At 49.4% G+C, this 14560-nt stretch overlaps 1 protein-coding gene and 2 long non-coding RNA genes across 5 annotated transcripts in view; 2 read left to right on the top strand and 1 right to left on the bottom strand.

Moving 5' to 3' along the window:
• The window catches only part of LOC146404834 (uncharacterized), a 44861-nt gene extending 36163 nt beyond the window's left edge, over positions 1–8698 (top strand). The window contains exons 3-5 of the long non-coding RNA XR_014842023.1: positions 3572–3730; positions 4627–4881; positions 7197–8698. This is a non-coding gene — a long non-coding RNA (uncharacterized LOC146404834). The remainder of the gene's footprint in view (positions 1–3571; positions 3731–4626; positions 4882–7196) is intronic.
• Positions 1–14560, bottom strand: part of LOC146404833 (uncharacterized) — a 1439763-nt gene that overhangs the window by 1329138 nt on the left and 96065 nt on the right. The gene's annotated exons all lie outside the window — the stretch shown is intronic.
• Positions 9371–14560, top strand: part of PRKCE (protein kinase C epsilon) — a 514046-nt gene continuing 508856 nt past the window's right edge. For 2 of the 3 annotated variants that reach the window (XM_085019379.1, XM_085019380.1), the window contains exon 1: positions 9371–10683. In XM_085019379.1, coding sequence (XP_084875505.1) covers positions 10336–10683 — 348 coding nt within the window. In that variant the 5' untranslated portion in view covers positions 9371–10335. The remainder of the gene's footprint in view (positions 10684–14560) is intronic. The other variant, XM_021088294.2, reaches the window with a different exon arrangement.

Here is a 14560-nt window from a genome sequence, read left to right as displayed (position 1 = left end):
CACAGCTCACGGCAACGCCGGATCCTTAACCCACTGAGCAAGGGCAGGGACCAAACCCGCAACCTCATGGTTCCTAGTCGGATTCGTTAACCACTGTGCCACTACGGGAACTCCCATCACCTTTATCTTGACCCAGACCTGCACCTGCACCTCTTTTCACAACTTTGAATAGAGTCTTTATAGTTGTTTTAAACACATAAGATAGGGAAAGAATGAGGACAGTGGAGGAGGCATCAAATTTGCACTGAGGGTTAACACAACTGGATCGTCCTGATCAGCAAAGGAGGGAGGACCAAGGGGGAGACACAGCTCTCTGCTTACCAAAAAGCCAGGCTCTCCTCTTCCTCCTGGCATTTGACTCGACTGTGTTTCCCGGCCTCCCCTGCAGTTGTATGTGGCCATGTGACTAAGTCAGAGCCAGTGGGATGTGATCAACCTGGCCCATAAATACCTTTCTGGCTCCATGATCCCATACGATCTTTCCTCTTTCTACATGGGTCCATTGGCTACAACCCCCGGGTGACCTTGGAAACCTGGGAGGGGCAGGTCCTCCCCTCTGACCTGTTTTCCTTGTCAGTACTGTTAAATGAGCAAGAAATAAACGTCTGTTGTGTTTGAGATTTTATACACTGGGGACTGTATCTGTTAGAACTACTAGCTTACCCTGATTCAAGCACAGCAGTACAGCCCATGGTCCTGCCACCTCCAGGAAGCCTGTACTGATCTCTTCCATCTATCACTGAGACATCTATCAAATATTACCTTATGTTGCTTTTTAATCCTTTCACAGAAACATAAACTAAAATTTACACTAGGAACGCATGTCTTATTTTATGCTGTGCCTAGTAAAGAGAAGCTTAATTGTTTTGGATTAAATATTTTCTTCCCTGGCGGGAAGTCCCGCCACCAGGAATGCTTTTTCTCTTTTGCACTGATACTCTAGCCTATGTCCATACCCACTTTCCATCTCTCTTCCTCTACCTCATCTTTAGGAACTGACCTGTCGTCTTAAATCAAGAAAAAGGCAAAATCAGTCTCTGTGGCCCATCTGGGGGCCCTGTGAGTTCTAGCTCCTCAAAAACCTGGACTGTATCTCCTTCATTTCTGAGCTTCCTAGATCCAGGATGAATTTAACTGGCAAACCGACGGCCTATTGCTCTAAAGCATTAATAGGAACAGAATCCTTTCGGTTTTTTTTTTTTTTTTTAAGAAAAAAGACAGCACAGTATTCACAGTATTTTCATATGGCTGGTGTTCGCTTACTGCATCTGTCCCTGGCTCCTGATGGGCATGTGAATAAAGCCAGTGGGCCCCTGTCATATGGTCTGCCCCGTGACCTATTCCATCAACTTTTTAAAGTCATCCTAGCGCTCCCAGCTTTCGGAGCCTCAGCCCGCTGATTCAGAGGAAGCGGAGGCGGTCAGCGCACCGCACCAGAGAAAGCGAGCTGGGCGCACTTGTGTCCGCCAGAGGGCGCTGTCGGCTCGCGGAGGCCCAGAGGGGCTGCCGCCCAGCCTCCCAGTGATTTCATCATCACATACTCTAGTTGCCCTGGAGTGGCTGAGCCATGGCGCTCATCTGGGCGAGGAGGAGCGAGGTAAACGATTTATGACATTCTTCGTATTTCAAAGCGCCGTCCTTGTGACAGATATTTAGAGAGTGCAGAGTTGTACCTGTATGTCCAAGGTAATGGAGGGCAAGTATGGAGATGAGCAAGTATGGAGACCTTTCAGAAAAGGGGCAGACCTAAGGTAGTTACCAAATAAGAGACTTAGAGCTGACCAGACTGTAAGGAAAAGTGAGGAGGAGGAGGTGGTAGGGGAGTTCGTGGATCCATAGCTTCAGCTGGGGGAATAAGGACCGGGTCCATGCAGGATTTGTGCCTCAAAGCAGAGAAGGAGTCGGCATCACATATTGGTTGCAACAGAACCTGTGAGTTTAACTAGTTCTGGTTTTACATTTGTTACCTAAATGATTGATACTGGTGACAAGAAGCCATGTTTCCTGCCCTGGAGCTCCAGCTCCTTGATCCTGAAAAGTACATTAGAAGTAGAAATGGATTAACCAAATGTCCAGAACATGTTAGAGATCTATAACCTAATCTGAGCAGTCAGATCAGTCATTCTGCTAATTGATAAAATGTCCACAGGAAGCCTGGGGAAACAGCTGTTACATTTGGTGCAGGTATCGTAAAACCATATGCTGAAAATACATCTGATGGGTGTTTGGAGAGATGATGAAAAAATAGCTAAGGAATAATAAAGTCCTTTTGTTTTCAAGACACACGACACCAAAAAAAAAAAAAGGAAGACTTAAGGAAACTCTATTGATATCATAGTCCCCTGAGAATTATTGTCTGCAATATCATATTTCACCAAGGTCAGTTACATTTGGAACTGATGCATTTAAACCAACCTGGACCTTAGATTTGTAGAAATTTTGTTTGTTTCTGAGGAATTACAAGGGAATTGGAGTTATTGTCATGACATGGCATTGCATTGGTTCCCGGATGGCAATGCAGATCAAACAGTGAACCTAAGACTAGGATGTGCAACTGTTGGTTTTGACCTCTAAGTAGTATTTTGGGTTTATTTATTTATTTAAAATTTTTTTCTTGTGTGGCACGTCAGTTAACTTCTTTAGGACTGGGTTTCCTCATTGAATAGAGGAATTGAATAAGAACATAGACTGTAGACCAGGTGAGTTCTCAGATCATGCAAAGTGAAACAAACTAGTCTCAGTTTTGTTGTGTCCAAATGCCTCCTTAGTGAGGATTCAGTTTTGAAGCTTGCAGGTCCTGTGAGGTGACACATATTGAGGGAAGGGGAAAGGGGGTTTAGGTCGCTGCTGGTCTGATACTCAGAAAGTTTCTCCAGTCACTGGAAGTCTTCTGTAGGCAGTGGCGCAGGGCCATTGTGCATCAAACTAATTCCAATCTGATTGTTATTGTTGTGCTCTCTAAATGAGCATAGCACTTTCGGAGTTCCCATTGTGGCACAGTGGAAATGAATCTGACTAGGAACCATGAGGTTTCGGGTTTGATCCCTGGCCTCAATCAGTGGGTTAAGGATCCAGCATTGCTGTGGCTGTGATATAGGCCGGCAGCTGTAACTCCGATTGGACCCCTAGCCTGGGAACCTCCATATGCGGCCCTAAAAAGACAAAAAAAAAAAAAAAAAAAAAAAGAAAAATAAATAAATAAATAAACGGCGATAGCACTTTCTAACTGGGTCATTTATGTGCCATTTACGATGAGCTACGTTGAATTATCTCTATGCACCAGTTATTTGAAGACAGGATCGAGGGCGGTCTTCCTTGTTAGTCACCAAATATTCCCAGCTCCTCACCTCTCCAGGTGGGAGAACTTCCCACCCCACCCCACCCCCGCCCCACTGCTCCCCATTTGGGGGAGGGAGGCCACGTGACTGGGTCTAGCTAACAGCTAGTGGGCAGAAATGGAGGTTAGCACTTCAGACGGGCTATTTAATTGCCGGAAAGACTGTCTAGAGGTTCTTTTGCCCTCTACCTGTGACCAGCTACGTTCCAGATAATGACTTTTCTGTTGGCATAGATGCAGGAGTGAGAATGATGCTGATGTGGAGGAGAGATGCCAGCCAACCCCACCATGGACGTCCAGCAGTGTGAGAAGAGATCTTTGTGATTTTTAGACTTTGAGATTTGGAGACTCTTTGTTATAGCAGCATGGACTGGCCCATCCGGACTAACAAAGGTTCATTTTTATCATCATCTTTGTTTCTCCAAATGACATTGCACTCAATACTGAGCACTGAATAAATGAGTGGCTGTCGGAACTGATCTTCCTATCTCCCCCACTAGACTAGGAATCACTCATATATCTATTTGTCCTCCCTAGAGCACCTGCCCCAGTATTCTTAACAGAGCAGGTACTCAGTGAAGACAGATGGATTAAGTTCTGCCCTTAAAAGTCGGAAGATGCAGCCTAATGTCAGAGCCAAAGAAGACGTGGTATGTGATACTCTTTTCCATATAGCACCTGAGAGATGGGGGATCGGAGGTCAGGGGAACTGAGGAGGGTGAGGCATTGGGCCAACTCCTGCCCACCCGACCCCCTTTTTAAAAATCTTTCTGGGGCCGTACCCATGGAATATGGAGGTTCCCAAGCTAGGGGTGGAATTAGAGCTGTAGCTGCCAGCCTATGCCACAGCCACAGCCACACCAGATTCGAGCCTTATCAGCGACCTACACCACAGCTCAGGGCAATGCAGGATCCCTAACCCACTGACTGAGGCCAGGGACCGAACCTGCGTCCTCATGGATGCTAGTCAGATTTGTTTCCACCGAGCTACAATGGGAACTCCACACATCCCCTTTTAAGCTCTAAGAAGTTACCTATGATCCTGCCATCTCTTTGCAGGGTGTGAGGGAAGCTTGGTCTCTGGGTCACTGTAACAGAATTTAGAGCTAAGACAAGGCCAGACATAGACCAGCAACAGGAGGGTGAGTCTAGGGTGGGGTTAGAAGCTGGGCTGGAGCTCAGGTGGGGCTAGGCCAGGGCAGGGCCAACAGAACCCTGCAAGGTGTTGGTGTTGCTGAGCTGCTGCTTATTCCATCATAGGGCCCAACTGGTTAAATTCTGTTCCACAGAGCATGTGTGGAATGTACGGGAGACCCTGACCAGGCCGACCTTTGCAGGAGCCATTAACATTCTGTAAATGGCAACAACCAGCAGAATAAGGAGGCTGCAGACCTGAACATGCAAGTCTAAGGATCTGGACCCGCCCCCTGCTTCCTTTACCACACTCGACAATATCCACGAACTGTTTCATTTTTGATTAGATGGGGTGATCTTAATCATCTTCAGACCTGGAACTTCAGTCTCTCTGACATCCTGTGTCTGGGGTAAGTCTTTTGGGGAAAAATTAGAAAATAGAATAATACCCATCCTGGAACGATTGCTGGTTTAACATATTAACTCCGCTTATGCGGCTTGTCCACTTTAGAATGATCAGTGTCTCTCAAGGAAGGAGTTTCACATTTCCTTTGCAGTCTCTACAAGGCCTTAATTACCTAGTCCAAACTACCTCACCTCCACTTACTGTCTCACCTGCCACATGCCAGGTACACCTGGTCCCTTACTCATCCCAAACCATGCTCTTACCTACCTGTGCTCTATGTGCTCTGTTCCTGGTGCCTCCAACACCCTTTCCTCTCCTCTCTGCCTCTGAAGGAATTCCTGCTGAAAAGCCCAGGCCTGGAGTTCCTGTCGTGGCTCAGTGGTTAACGAATCCAACTAGGAACCATGAGGTTGTGGGTTCAATCCCTGGCCTTGCTCAGTGGGTTAAGAATCTGGCGTTGCTAGGAGTTCCCGTCGTGGCGCAGTGGTTAACGAATCCGACTAGGAACCATGAGGTTGCGGGTTCAATCCCTGCCCTTGTTCAGTGGGTTAACGATCCGGCGTTGCCGTGAGCTGTGGTGTAGGTTGCAGACGCGGCTCGGACCCCGCGTTGCTGTGGCTCTGGCGTAGGCCGGTGGCTACAGCTCCGATTCAACCCCTAGCCTGGGAACCTCCATATGCCGCGGGAGCGGCCCAAGAAATAGCAACAACAACAACAACAACAACAACAAAAAAAGAATCTGGCGTTGCTGTGAGCTGTGGTGTAGGTCCCAGACTTGGCTCAGATTCTGCGTTACTGTGGCTCTGGCGTAGGCCAGTGGCTACAGCTCTGATTCAACCCCTAGCCTGGGAACCTCCATATGCCGTGGGAGCGGCCCAAGAAATGGCAAAAAAAAAAAAAAGCCCAGGCCTGCTGGGTGATGCCTTTCCAGGCAACCCAGGCAAAGGGTTTTTCTTTCTCTTTCTTGAAAGGCCGGTGTAGCCCCACATCTGCTACTTATTATACTGCCCTGGGGACTGTGGCTCTATCGTCTTTTGCCATGAGCCTTAATTTTAAAAGGAGAGGGTCACCATTTTGATCATCTTTGTTAAATTCTTCTATCATCTTTGTTAAATTCTTCTATCATCTTTTCTTCCCTTCCTCTTCTGTCTCCCAAAGATCACAAAGCAGCTGGGCCATAGTTGGAATCCAAAGGCTCAATGTCTATACCCATTGCTGTCCTATCTTTCAGGACTGTGCATGGGCCAAGAGAAGAATGAAGTAGGCAGCATTTTGTTTTGTTTTGCTTTGTCTTTTTTTTTCTTTCTTTCTGTTTCATCAGGGCCGCACTTGCGGCATATGGAGGGTCCCAGGCTAGGGGTCCAATCGGAGCTGTAGACGCCGGCCTACTCCAGAGCCACAGCAACACAGGATCCAAGCCATGTCCTCGACCTACACCACAGCTCATGGCAACGCCAGATCCTTAACCTTCTAAGCAAGGCCAGGGATCGAACCCACATCCTCATGGATACTAGATAGGTCAGTAACCATGAGCCATAACAGGGAACTCTGGCAACAATTATTGATTGGAATTTTACATTCTAAACCTTCTGCCCTGCAAGGGCTTGTTTTTCTTTTCACATGAAATCTGGAGCAGAGGGTTATTTTAGACCCGTTGCCCCCCACCCCCACCCCCCAGGTAAATTTAAGGGTTTTCCCCTAAACAGGCTCACATCTGGCATCTCCATGGTTCCCCTAGAGGATACATATTTTCCTTCAGCCAAGTTTGAGAGGAGGATGGTGAGAGATTTATTTAGAAATAAGGCTGTAATAAGGGCAGGAAATTAGCAATGTTTGTATGTAAACAACCAGTATTCTCCCTTTTTATTTAAATATTCTTCCAATACAAACCAGAAAGTTTGGCCAGGTCTTTTAGTTACCCCACTTTCCTCCACCCCCAGACAGAAAGACTTGTAATTGAAAGGAGATGTCATCCTGGGATTGGTCACATCTGGGGACTGCAGTCTGATTTTCACATGGTGTAACAAGCAGTCTGCTAAGAGGCAGATGCTGCCTTCCTGCAACCTTACCCAGGTCCAAGGAAATGGTTGGAAATTTGGAGGTTATTGGTTTTAAGACTGCTTAGTGCCACTGAGATGGCAATAGATTCTATTTAATATATTTGGGCTTCTTGCCCAAATTGGAGAAGTGGGGGAATATAATACCATGCAAAAAGTTCAAGTTTAGTGTGTCTTTAATTCTAAATATATTTTCTGTTCAACATACAGGAGAGGAGGGATTTTGGCCAGTGTCTTTCAATCTTTTCTTCTCTGTTTTCAGGCAAGATAGAACTCATCCAACAAAAGAGTAGAAGAAGGTATGAAACACTCAAGAATCCCTAACTTTACGAAAGAAGTCTGTGCCTTTCTCAACTCCCCCACAGGGCTGGGGCTGGAGTGAGGCACAAAATTTCAGGGATGCCAATAAACTCAGCAATACAAATAATTTTTTAATGTGATATTTAAAATTATTCAAAATTTGAATATTATGTTCATCCTGGAGTTCTACATTCGTTTTGATTTTTTAAAAAAATATTGCATTACAATATTTTTTATCTTGATGGCTGAGTTTGTTGGTAGCCTTTCAATTCTGCCTCTTTGTCAGGCATCTCACTCATGTCTAGCTCTGGCTCTGCTTCCAAATGCCTTTGTAGATCCAGCCCTATTTGCCAGTGTCTCCCATCACATGCCTTATGAAGGGGGAAGCATTAAATAAGAATAGAATGGTGGAAGGAAGAAGCAAGAAGGAAAATTTTCTGATGATCAAAGAAATCAAACGTGAGCAGCAATGAGATATCCCACGTGTGCTTTGTCAAACTGACAGACTTTAAAATAAGCCTGCAGCTGGTGGGAGTGGCCCTGGAAGGCACAACTTTTATATCCTGGCTTTTAACATGTGAATGGTCTCCACTGTCCCTAAGACTACACACCAGCATTCTCTGTACTTTGCCCCTGCATCCAGGAGGCTGGGCTTCAAGAAATTACTTGAAAGCTGGGGAAGAGAGCAGTGGCTGCAGGCCTTAGGAGAGGTTTTGCCACCACCACCTGGGCACTTTTCTGATCATTTCTGCAACCTGTGTGCCGCTCTGGGTATCCCGTTGTTCCAGGGGACTGCCTCTTTCTTCGCTTTTAAGCTTTTTTAAGCCTTTGAGCCACAGGCGGTGATAACCTTTTACCAGTGAGAAAAAGTGATCGAGAGGTAGGTTTTACATTTTGGCCGACGCTAACCAGACTCACAAGATAAACACTCAGCTTACCACGATCCCTACAAACGCCCTGACTTGACTTGGCACAAGGGTGAGGGCCGAGGTTTTCTTTTTCCGTTTGCACAACAGGTTGGGGAGATGACCTCTTCCCAGCTCTGTCCTTCGGCGGTTCCAACCAGGGCCGCGCCTGGGACCTCCGCGCTCTCCGCCCCGCCCTCCCAGGTTCGCGTCCCCAGGCGCGGGGCCGTCCCTCTCCGGGCCGCCTTCCCTGTCCCCCGCTCCCCGCGGAGGAAATTCTTCCCCAGCAGCCCAGGGCTCGACTCACGTGATCAGCCGCAGCCGCGGCTTCCAGCGAGAGTTTAAAGGTTACGGAGGAAATTAGCACAGAGCCACTCGCCCCCCCCCCTTTCCCCCACCTCCCGCCATCCCGGTGGACGCGCCCCGTTTTCGGGCAGCTCGGACGGCCGCTGTCAGCGCGCTGCCCAGAGCCCTGTCCCCCAAAAGGGCATAGGCAAGGTCCAGAGTAAATATGAAGTCACTTTGTAGAGAATAAACAAACACAAAACGGAGCCAGGGAGCTACTAAGCTTTCACTTGTCAACAAGTTCTTGCAGCCGGAGAAGTCCAGGGCAGACCCCCAAAGGGAGAACGTCCCCAGAGAATGGGAAGAGACGATACATGTTTTAAAACACATACCAAACCTTGCACAGCCTTCCCTTTCCCCCTTCCCCCACCACCGTGGAGCGGAGCGTCTCCGGACAGAATGACAGACAGACCGGCCAATACTCCGCAGGCTGCCCTAGCCTGCCAGAGTCCGAGTAGAGGTGGGGCTGGGGGAGGGTCTCGCGTCCTCTCCGGCAACACGACCCCCGCCACTCCTCCACCCCTGGTTCTAAAAGAGTGTTGGCGGCCGAGCCCGGAGAGATGCGCGACCCACTGGTCCCCGGGCGGAGACCACAGACCAGGTACGGATAACTGGCGGGCCCGTAGCCCCGCCCTCAAGGCCGCCACTCCCCGGGGTCCCGCGCGGGGTCCCCGCCTGGCTCCCCGGCCCGCCGCCGAGACCCAGGCAGGCTCGTCTGCTCTCTGTAGTCCTCTCCTCTGCTCACTTTTCCCGTATTGCTCCCCCAACCGGCAAAACTTTCTATTTCCCCAAACACAGGAACGCGCGCGCGCGCGCGCGTACACACACACACACACACACACACACACACACACTGACGTCTTTTGCGCATTTCCTGCATTAGAGGGAGGGAGACTCGCTCGCACACCGACGGAGGGAGAAGAGACCGAGGGGGAGAGCGGGCGGCGAGCGAGCGGCGGCCGAAAGCGGGGACGCGGGGAGCGGGGCGGGCGGGCGCCGGCGCCCGGGAGGTGGGGCCGCGCCGAGTCGCAGTCCCGGCCCCGCCGCCGCGCTGCGCACCGCCCGGTGCCGGCCTGCGCCCCGAGCCCGAGCGGCGGCCACCCCGACTCCCGAGCCCGCGCGGATGTGAGATTCACGGCTCCTGGCGCCTCCTGATCGCCGACTGCGGCGCGGCGCGTCTTCGTCCAAGAGGAGGCGGCCGGGCTGGCCGTGTGGCTTGTGGATTTTTAAAAATTTGGCTCCGAAGAGGACCATTTCCTCTCGACATGCATCCCTCCGGATAGACTGTACATCCCTCGGTCCATCCCCCGCCCCGCGCGGTCAGAGGCAGGCGCTGGGTGTTCGAAGAGGATCCGGGTTGAAATCTGCGCCCCCGGTTCAGGTCCCCGCCCCGTCCCACCGCCCCCTTCTCCTCCCGGAGTCGAAATTTCCCGGGGATTATGTTTCGGAAAGGTAGGTAAGAGCCGGGCGCGGCGCCCGCTTCCCGCAGCCCGGACTCGGAGAGCCAGCGAGGCAACGAGACAAGCCTCCGCGGCTTGCAGCGAAGCCGACAGCTCGTCTCCTCTTCTGGAGGTGCTGCTGGTGGTAGGGGGGGAGAGACTTGCTCCAAACACGGACATCCCCCAGCTCTCCCCCCCTCCCTCTTTTCCGTTAGGAACCCAGCGAGGAAATACATGCACTGGCTGAGAATCGCCCGCGCCAGGGCGCAGCGCTACAAGGTGTAGGGAGAGTGTGGGGTGGGGCGAGAGGGGACCCAGGAGTCCCTGTGGCTCGGAGCGCCGCGGCGTCGGTTCTTCGTTCCTGCCCTCGGGGCGGACGGAGTGACCCCGGCTCCCACTCCCCGCCCCGACCATGGTAGTGTTCAATGGCCTTCTTAAAATCAAAATCTGCGAGGCCGTGAGCTTGAAGCCCACAGCCTGGTCGCTGCGCCATGCGGTGGGACCCCGGCCGCAGACTTTCCTTCTGGACCCCTACATCGCCCTCAACGTGGACGACTCGCGCATTGGCCAAACGGCCACCAAGCAGAAGACCAACAGCCCGGCCTGGCACGATGAGTTCGTCACCGATGTGTGCAATGGGCGCAAGATCGAGCTGGCTGTCTTCCACGATGCCCCCATCGGCTACGACGACTTCGTGGCCAACTGTACCATCCAATTTGAGGAGCTGCTGCAGAACGGGAGCCGCCACTTCGAGGACTGGGTGAGTTGGGCGCCTCCAGGTCCAGGAGCCTGGCTGTGGGGTCCAGGGGGAAACCTCGCGGCCTTGGCTTGGGTGGTGGGGCGCCGGGACTTAGTGCCATCTGGGGTGTCTGTGTGTGTATGTCTCAGTTACCGTGAGGAAGCACACTCCACTTTGTGGTTGGGGAGAAGCAGACATTGGGGCAAGGGAGATGACACTTGGGAAGAGGGTATGGCCCTCTGCCCTCGCCAGACAGCTGGTGCTAAGAGGAGCTCGCAAGCTGGGAGCCTGAGCCGCCAGTGCTGAAGGTTGGCGGAGAACCCGGTGCCTTCCGCAGGCGCGTGGTGGGCCGGCTGTGTGTGACTGAGCGTGGGTGAGCTCCTCTGTCCTTGGAGAGGCACGTGGAGCCCTAGACTGAAGGCTTCTTGCACGTCCTGGCTTTGTCCTGTGTGGCCGAGTGAGGAGCCGTTTTATTTTTCCCGCAGGGAGGAAGCCAGCTCTTTTCTGTTCTGTTGCCTGGCGGTTAGCTCATCTTCTGACATATAGGGAGAAAAATGCCTTCTCCTTTAGTCCCCTCCAGGGTCCCAGAAACATCAGCCAAGCTAGTTTTGCCCAATGCATTGCCCATCCATCCGGATGGAGTGTTGTAGTCTCGGAATGGTTTTGCTTGTGATTGTAAGTCAGTGCTTTGAACCCTGCTTAAAGTTATATTGTTTCCTTGTTTTGATTTTCAAGACTCTGCAATGAGATACTATTTCTGGTCCCAGACTAAGTTAATTGATTGCATTGTCAAAATATTAGGGACTTGGAAATAGGCCTTGTCCACATACTGTAAGCCAAATGCACTCAACCTTGGCTCTCAGAGAAGCAGAGAGAAGCAATCTTGTTTTAGCTCTTTCTTGGTGGGGAGGTGTTAAATTAGGAAATGGATTTCTTTATTTTCAGATTTATTACGTGTTTCCATCTAGAGCAGGTGTGGATTTGGGTGTATATGTTTTCAGAGTTCTTTGGTCTACACACAAAAAAAGAGAGATATCTCATCCTTACAGAGAAGAGATGTTTATTGAAAACAACTTCATAATTGTCCTAGGGTCAGAGGCTGCACATGAATCAATTTGGCACATCGCCACACACACACACACACACACACACGATATACACACAGATTAAATAAATATATATATATATATATATTTTTTTTTTCCTCAAGGAGATGGATTTTAGGAGAAAATAGTCAAAAGTCTCTTCCCTTATATGCTCACGGCTGTGATGTACTCTGCCCAAAACTATGGTTACAGGGTTTACAGGGAAGCTCCAACAAACCACACCAAGTACAACCCTAGGAGATTTGTGGCTTACACTTTGGGAAGCAGGCAAACCTTTATGGAACCCCAAAGAACACACTGACCTTCCATCCCATTCCAGCTCACCCATGGCCCTTGCTACTGCCTCCTTCTCACCACCAGAGTTCCCACTCCTTCCCCATTTCCTCTCCACACCTGGCCTGCAGTGCATGTCTGAGGGGGAGCTGAAGGGATCACTAGTTTCAGAGCCAGATCTTAACACCAGAAACCTGTGGTTCTGGAGTTGTTTTAGAGCAGGAAGGGGAAGAAAGAACCATGAATGTGGTAGTGCGAAGGTGGGGCCCTTGGCCATGAATTCAGATGAAGGAGTTGGACAGTGAGGCACAGAAGAGGCAGGATGAACAGCAGGTCTGCTTTTAACCACAAAAAAGTTCCTGGATGGAGGGAAAGGTGCCTGAGTGTCTCTGGTGATAATTTGCTGGAACCCACCCAAATCTCGGGCACATTGGGGCCCCATCCCCACTTTGGAGCACTTCCAGGGAAGTGTGCCGTGGGCACTAGTCTTGCTTGCATATCATTCTTTAGGGTTTTCAAATACACACTGGACTTGGCCCTAGGCCACACCACCTAGTGCACAGGCAAGTTTCACAGACAAGGGCGTTGAGTCCCAGAACATCTAAGTGGGTACCTGGGGTCCCATGACAAGCAGAAGGAGGAGGGCTAGCAATAGGGACTGCACTTCCTATTGCCCACAGCTTGCCCAGTGGAGAACTGCACTTCCCAGTCTAATTCTCCCTGCAGATCCATGTGCTGTGTCCCTGATGTTTTTGTTGTACACAGTAACTCAAAGTGCTTTCAAAATCAGCATTTCTTTGGCCCTGCAGCACATGTGAATTAAGTATGACAGGATTGGAGAGATTCAAAACCCTGAGCTACAGGAAGGCCAGAGTTACAGGATGAATCAAGTAGGGAGCTGGTTCTGTTTGCCTGTCCAGCATTGTTTTCACTAGAGGATGCTGTGGCCACTCTGGCTCTTCTAGACTGAGGGTGAGGACGCAACAGCAGAGGCAAGTGGCCCTGGGAAACAAACAATTTGGGCCCGGGAGGGCCAAGGTCACCTTTCCCATCCCCATTGGCCAGGGAACACCCAAGAATCACACCTTCGGGTAGAATTTCCTGGGCTCCGGCTTCTGTGCTCTTCAGCTGGCAGTGATGAGGAGAGATGTGGCTGGGAAATCTGGCTTGGGGGAAGGAGATGCAGTGAGCATGCAACAGCCGCTTCTCGCGTTGCTGTGGGACATTGCATTCAGCTGCATGATGAATTCACATGTATTCCCTGAGTTCCTGTTTTGTGCTCTGATCCAAAAAGGGATGTTTAGCACTCTGGGGAATCCAGAGGTAAAAGAGACCATGGCTTATTCCCAGGAGGCTCACTGGGGAAAGGACACTGAAGAGATACATATAGACACTTAAGTAGCAATTAGGTTCTAAATGAGTGGTACCTTCCATATGTTAAAGAGTCCGAAAAGGGAGTGTGCTGGGATGGCTGGCAGAATCTGGAAGTTCCTGGAAGGAGGCATGAATTGGGCATGAAATGATGGGTAACATTTGAAGAAATATTTATAAGCAGAAACAGTGCTCCATGGGCACAGAAGCTGCTGGAATAAAGGCAGAGAAGGCCTATGTTCAGAAACCCATGACTAAAACGGAGGGTACCTGTCAGAAAGGACCAGGAAGGAAAAGGTTTCCCGAATTTAAGACTTGTTATCTGAATACTGCCTGTGCTATTAAGTATTTACCGAATATTTTTAAACATTTTATTTCTTTTCTTTCCCACTTAACCCCCAGTATTCATGAAATCACAGCTTTGGATATTGTAGTTACATTTTTTTCTTCATTTACATTAAAATAAATACTTGGCTACTAAAATAAAAAAAAAGGTTTAATGGAAAAAATAAAAATCATTTAAAATTAAAAAAAGTGTATCTCAGGTACATATTAAAATCATTCGTGATTTGGGGGCCACCCTTTGAAAACACTGAAGTAAGAAAAAGTTTAGACTCCACTGAGGTGGATTCTGGAAAGTTTAAACATCAGGCTGAGATAATTATTCTCCAGACAATGAGAGACCTCTCAGTTGTGATGGCGAAAGGAGTTGCTTTCGAGAAAGCTTATTATGGAGAGAGGGAAGATTTCACTTTCACATTAAACACTATTGCTATAGCTTTTTTTCCCCAAGAACCAGACACTAACGCTGCTCAGACTCTAGTGTGTGTAAGAAGGGTGGGGGTGAGGGTGGGGGTGGGATGAGGTGTTAAAAATATAGATCCTCCCGCCCCACCTTCAGAGCTTTTCAACCTGTAGTTTAGGAGGAGGGCTAGGAGTACTTCTTTTCTTTTTTTCTTTCTTACCTTTTTTTTGGGGGGGAGACTTAAAGTATGCTATTTTTTTTTTCTTGAAGTGTAATTGATTTACAATATCATGTTCATTTCAGGTGCACAGCACAGTGATTTAGTTCTCTCTATGTGTGTGTATAAATATGTACATATGTATATATATGTCTATGTATATATATATATATTCTTTTTCAGATT

This window comes from Sus scrofa, chromosome 3, assembly GCF_054392235.1.
Source record: "Sus scrofa isolate SSC_HxYL_T2T_F1_AM1 chromosome 3, Sscrofa_HxYL_maternal_Yorkshire_Landrace_v2.0, whole genome shotgun sequence".
NCBI lineage: Eukaryota > Metazoa > Chordata > Mammalia > Artiodactyla > Suidae > Sus > Sus scrofa.
This window is presented reverse-complemented; position numbering and strand designations above follow the sequence as displayed.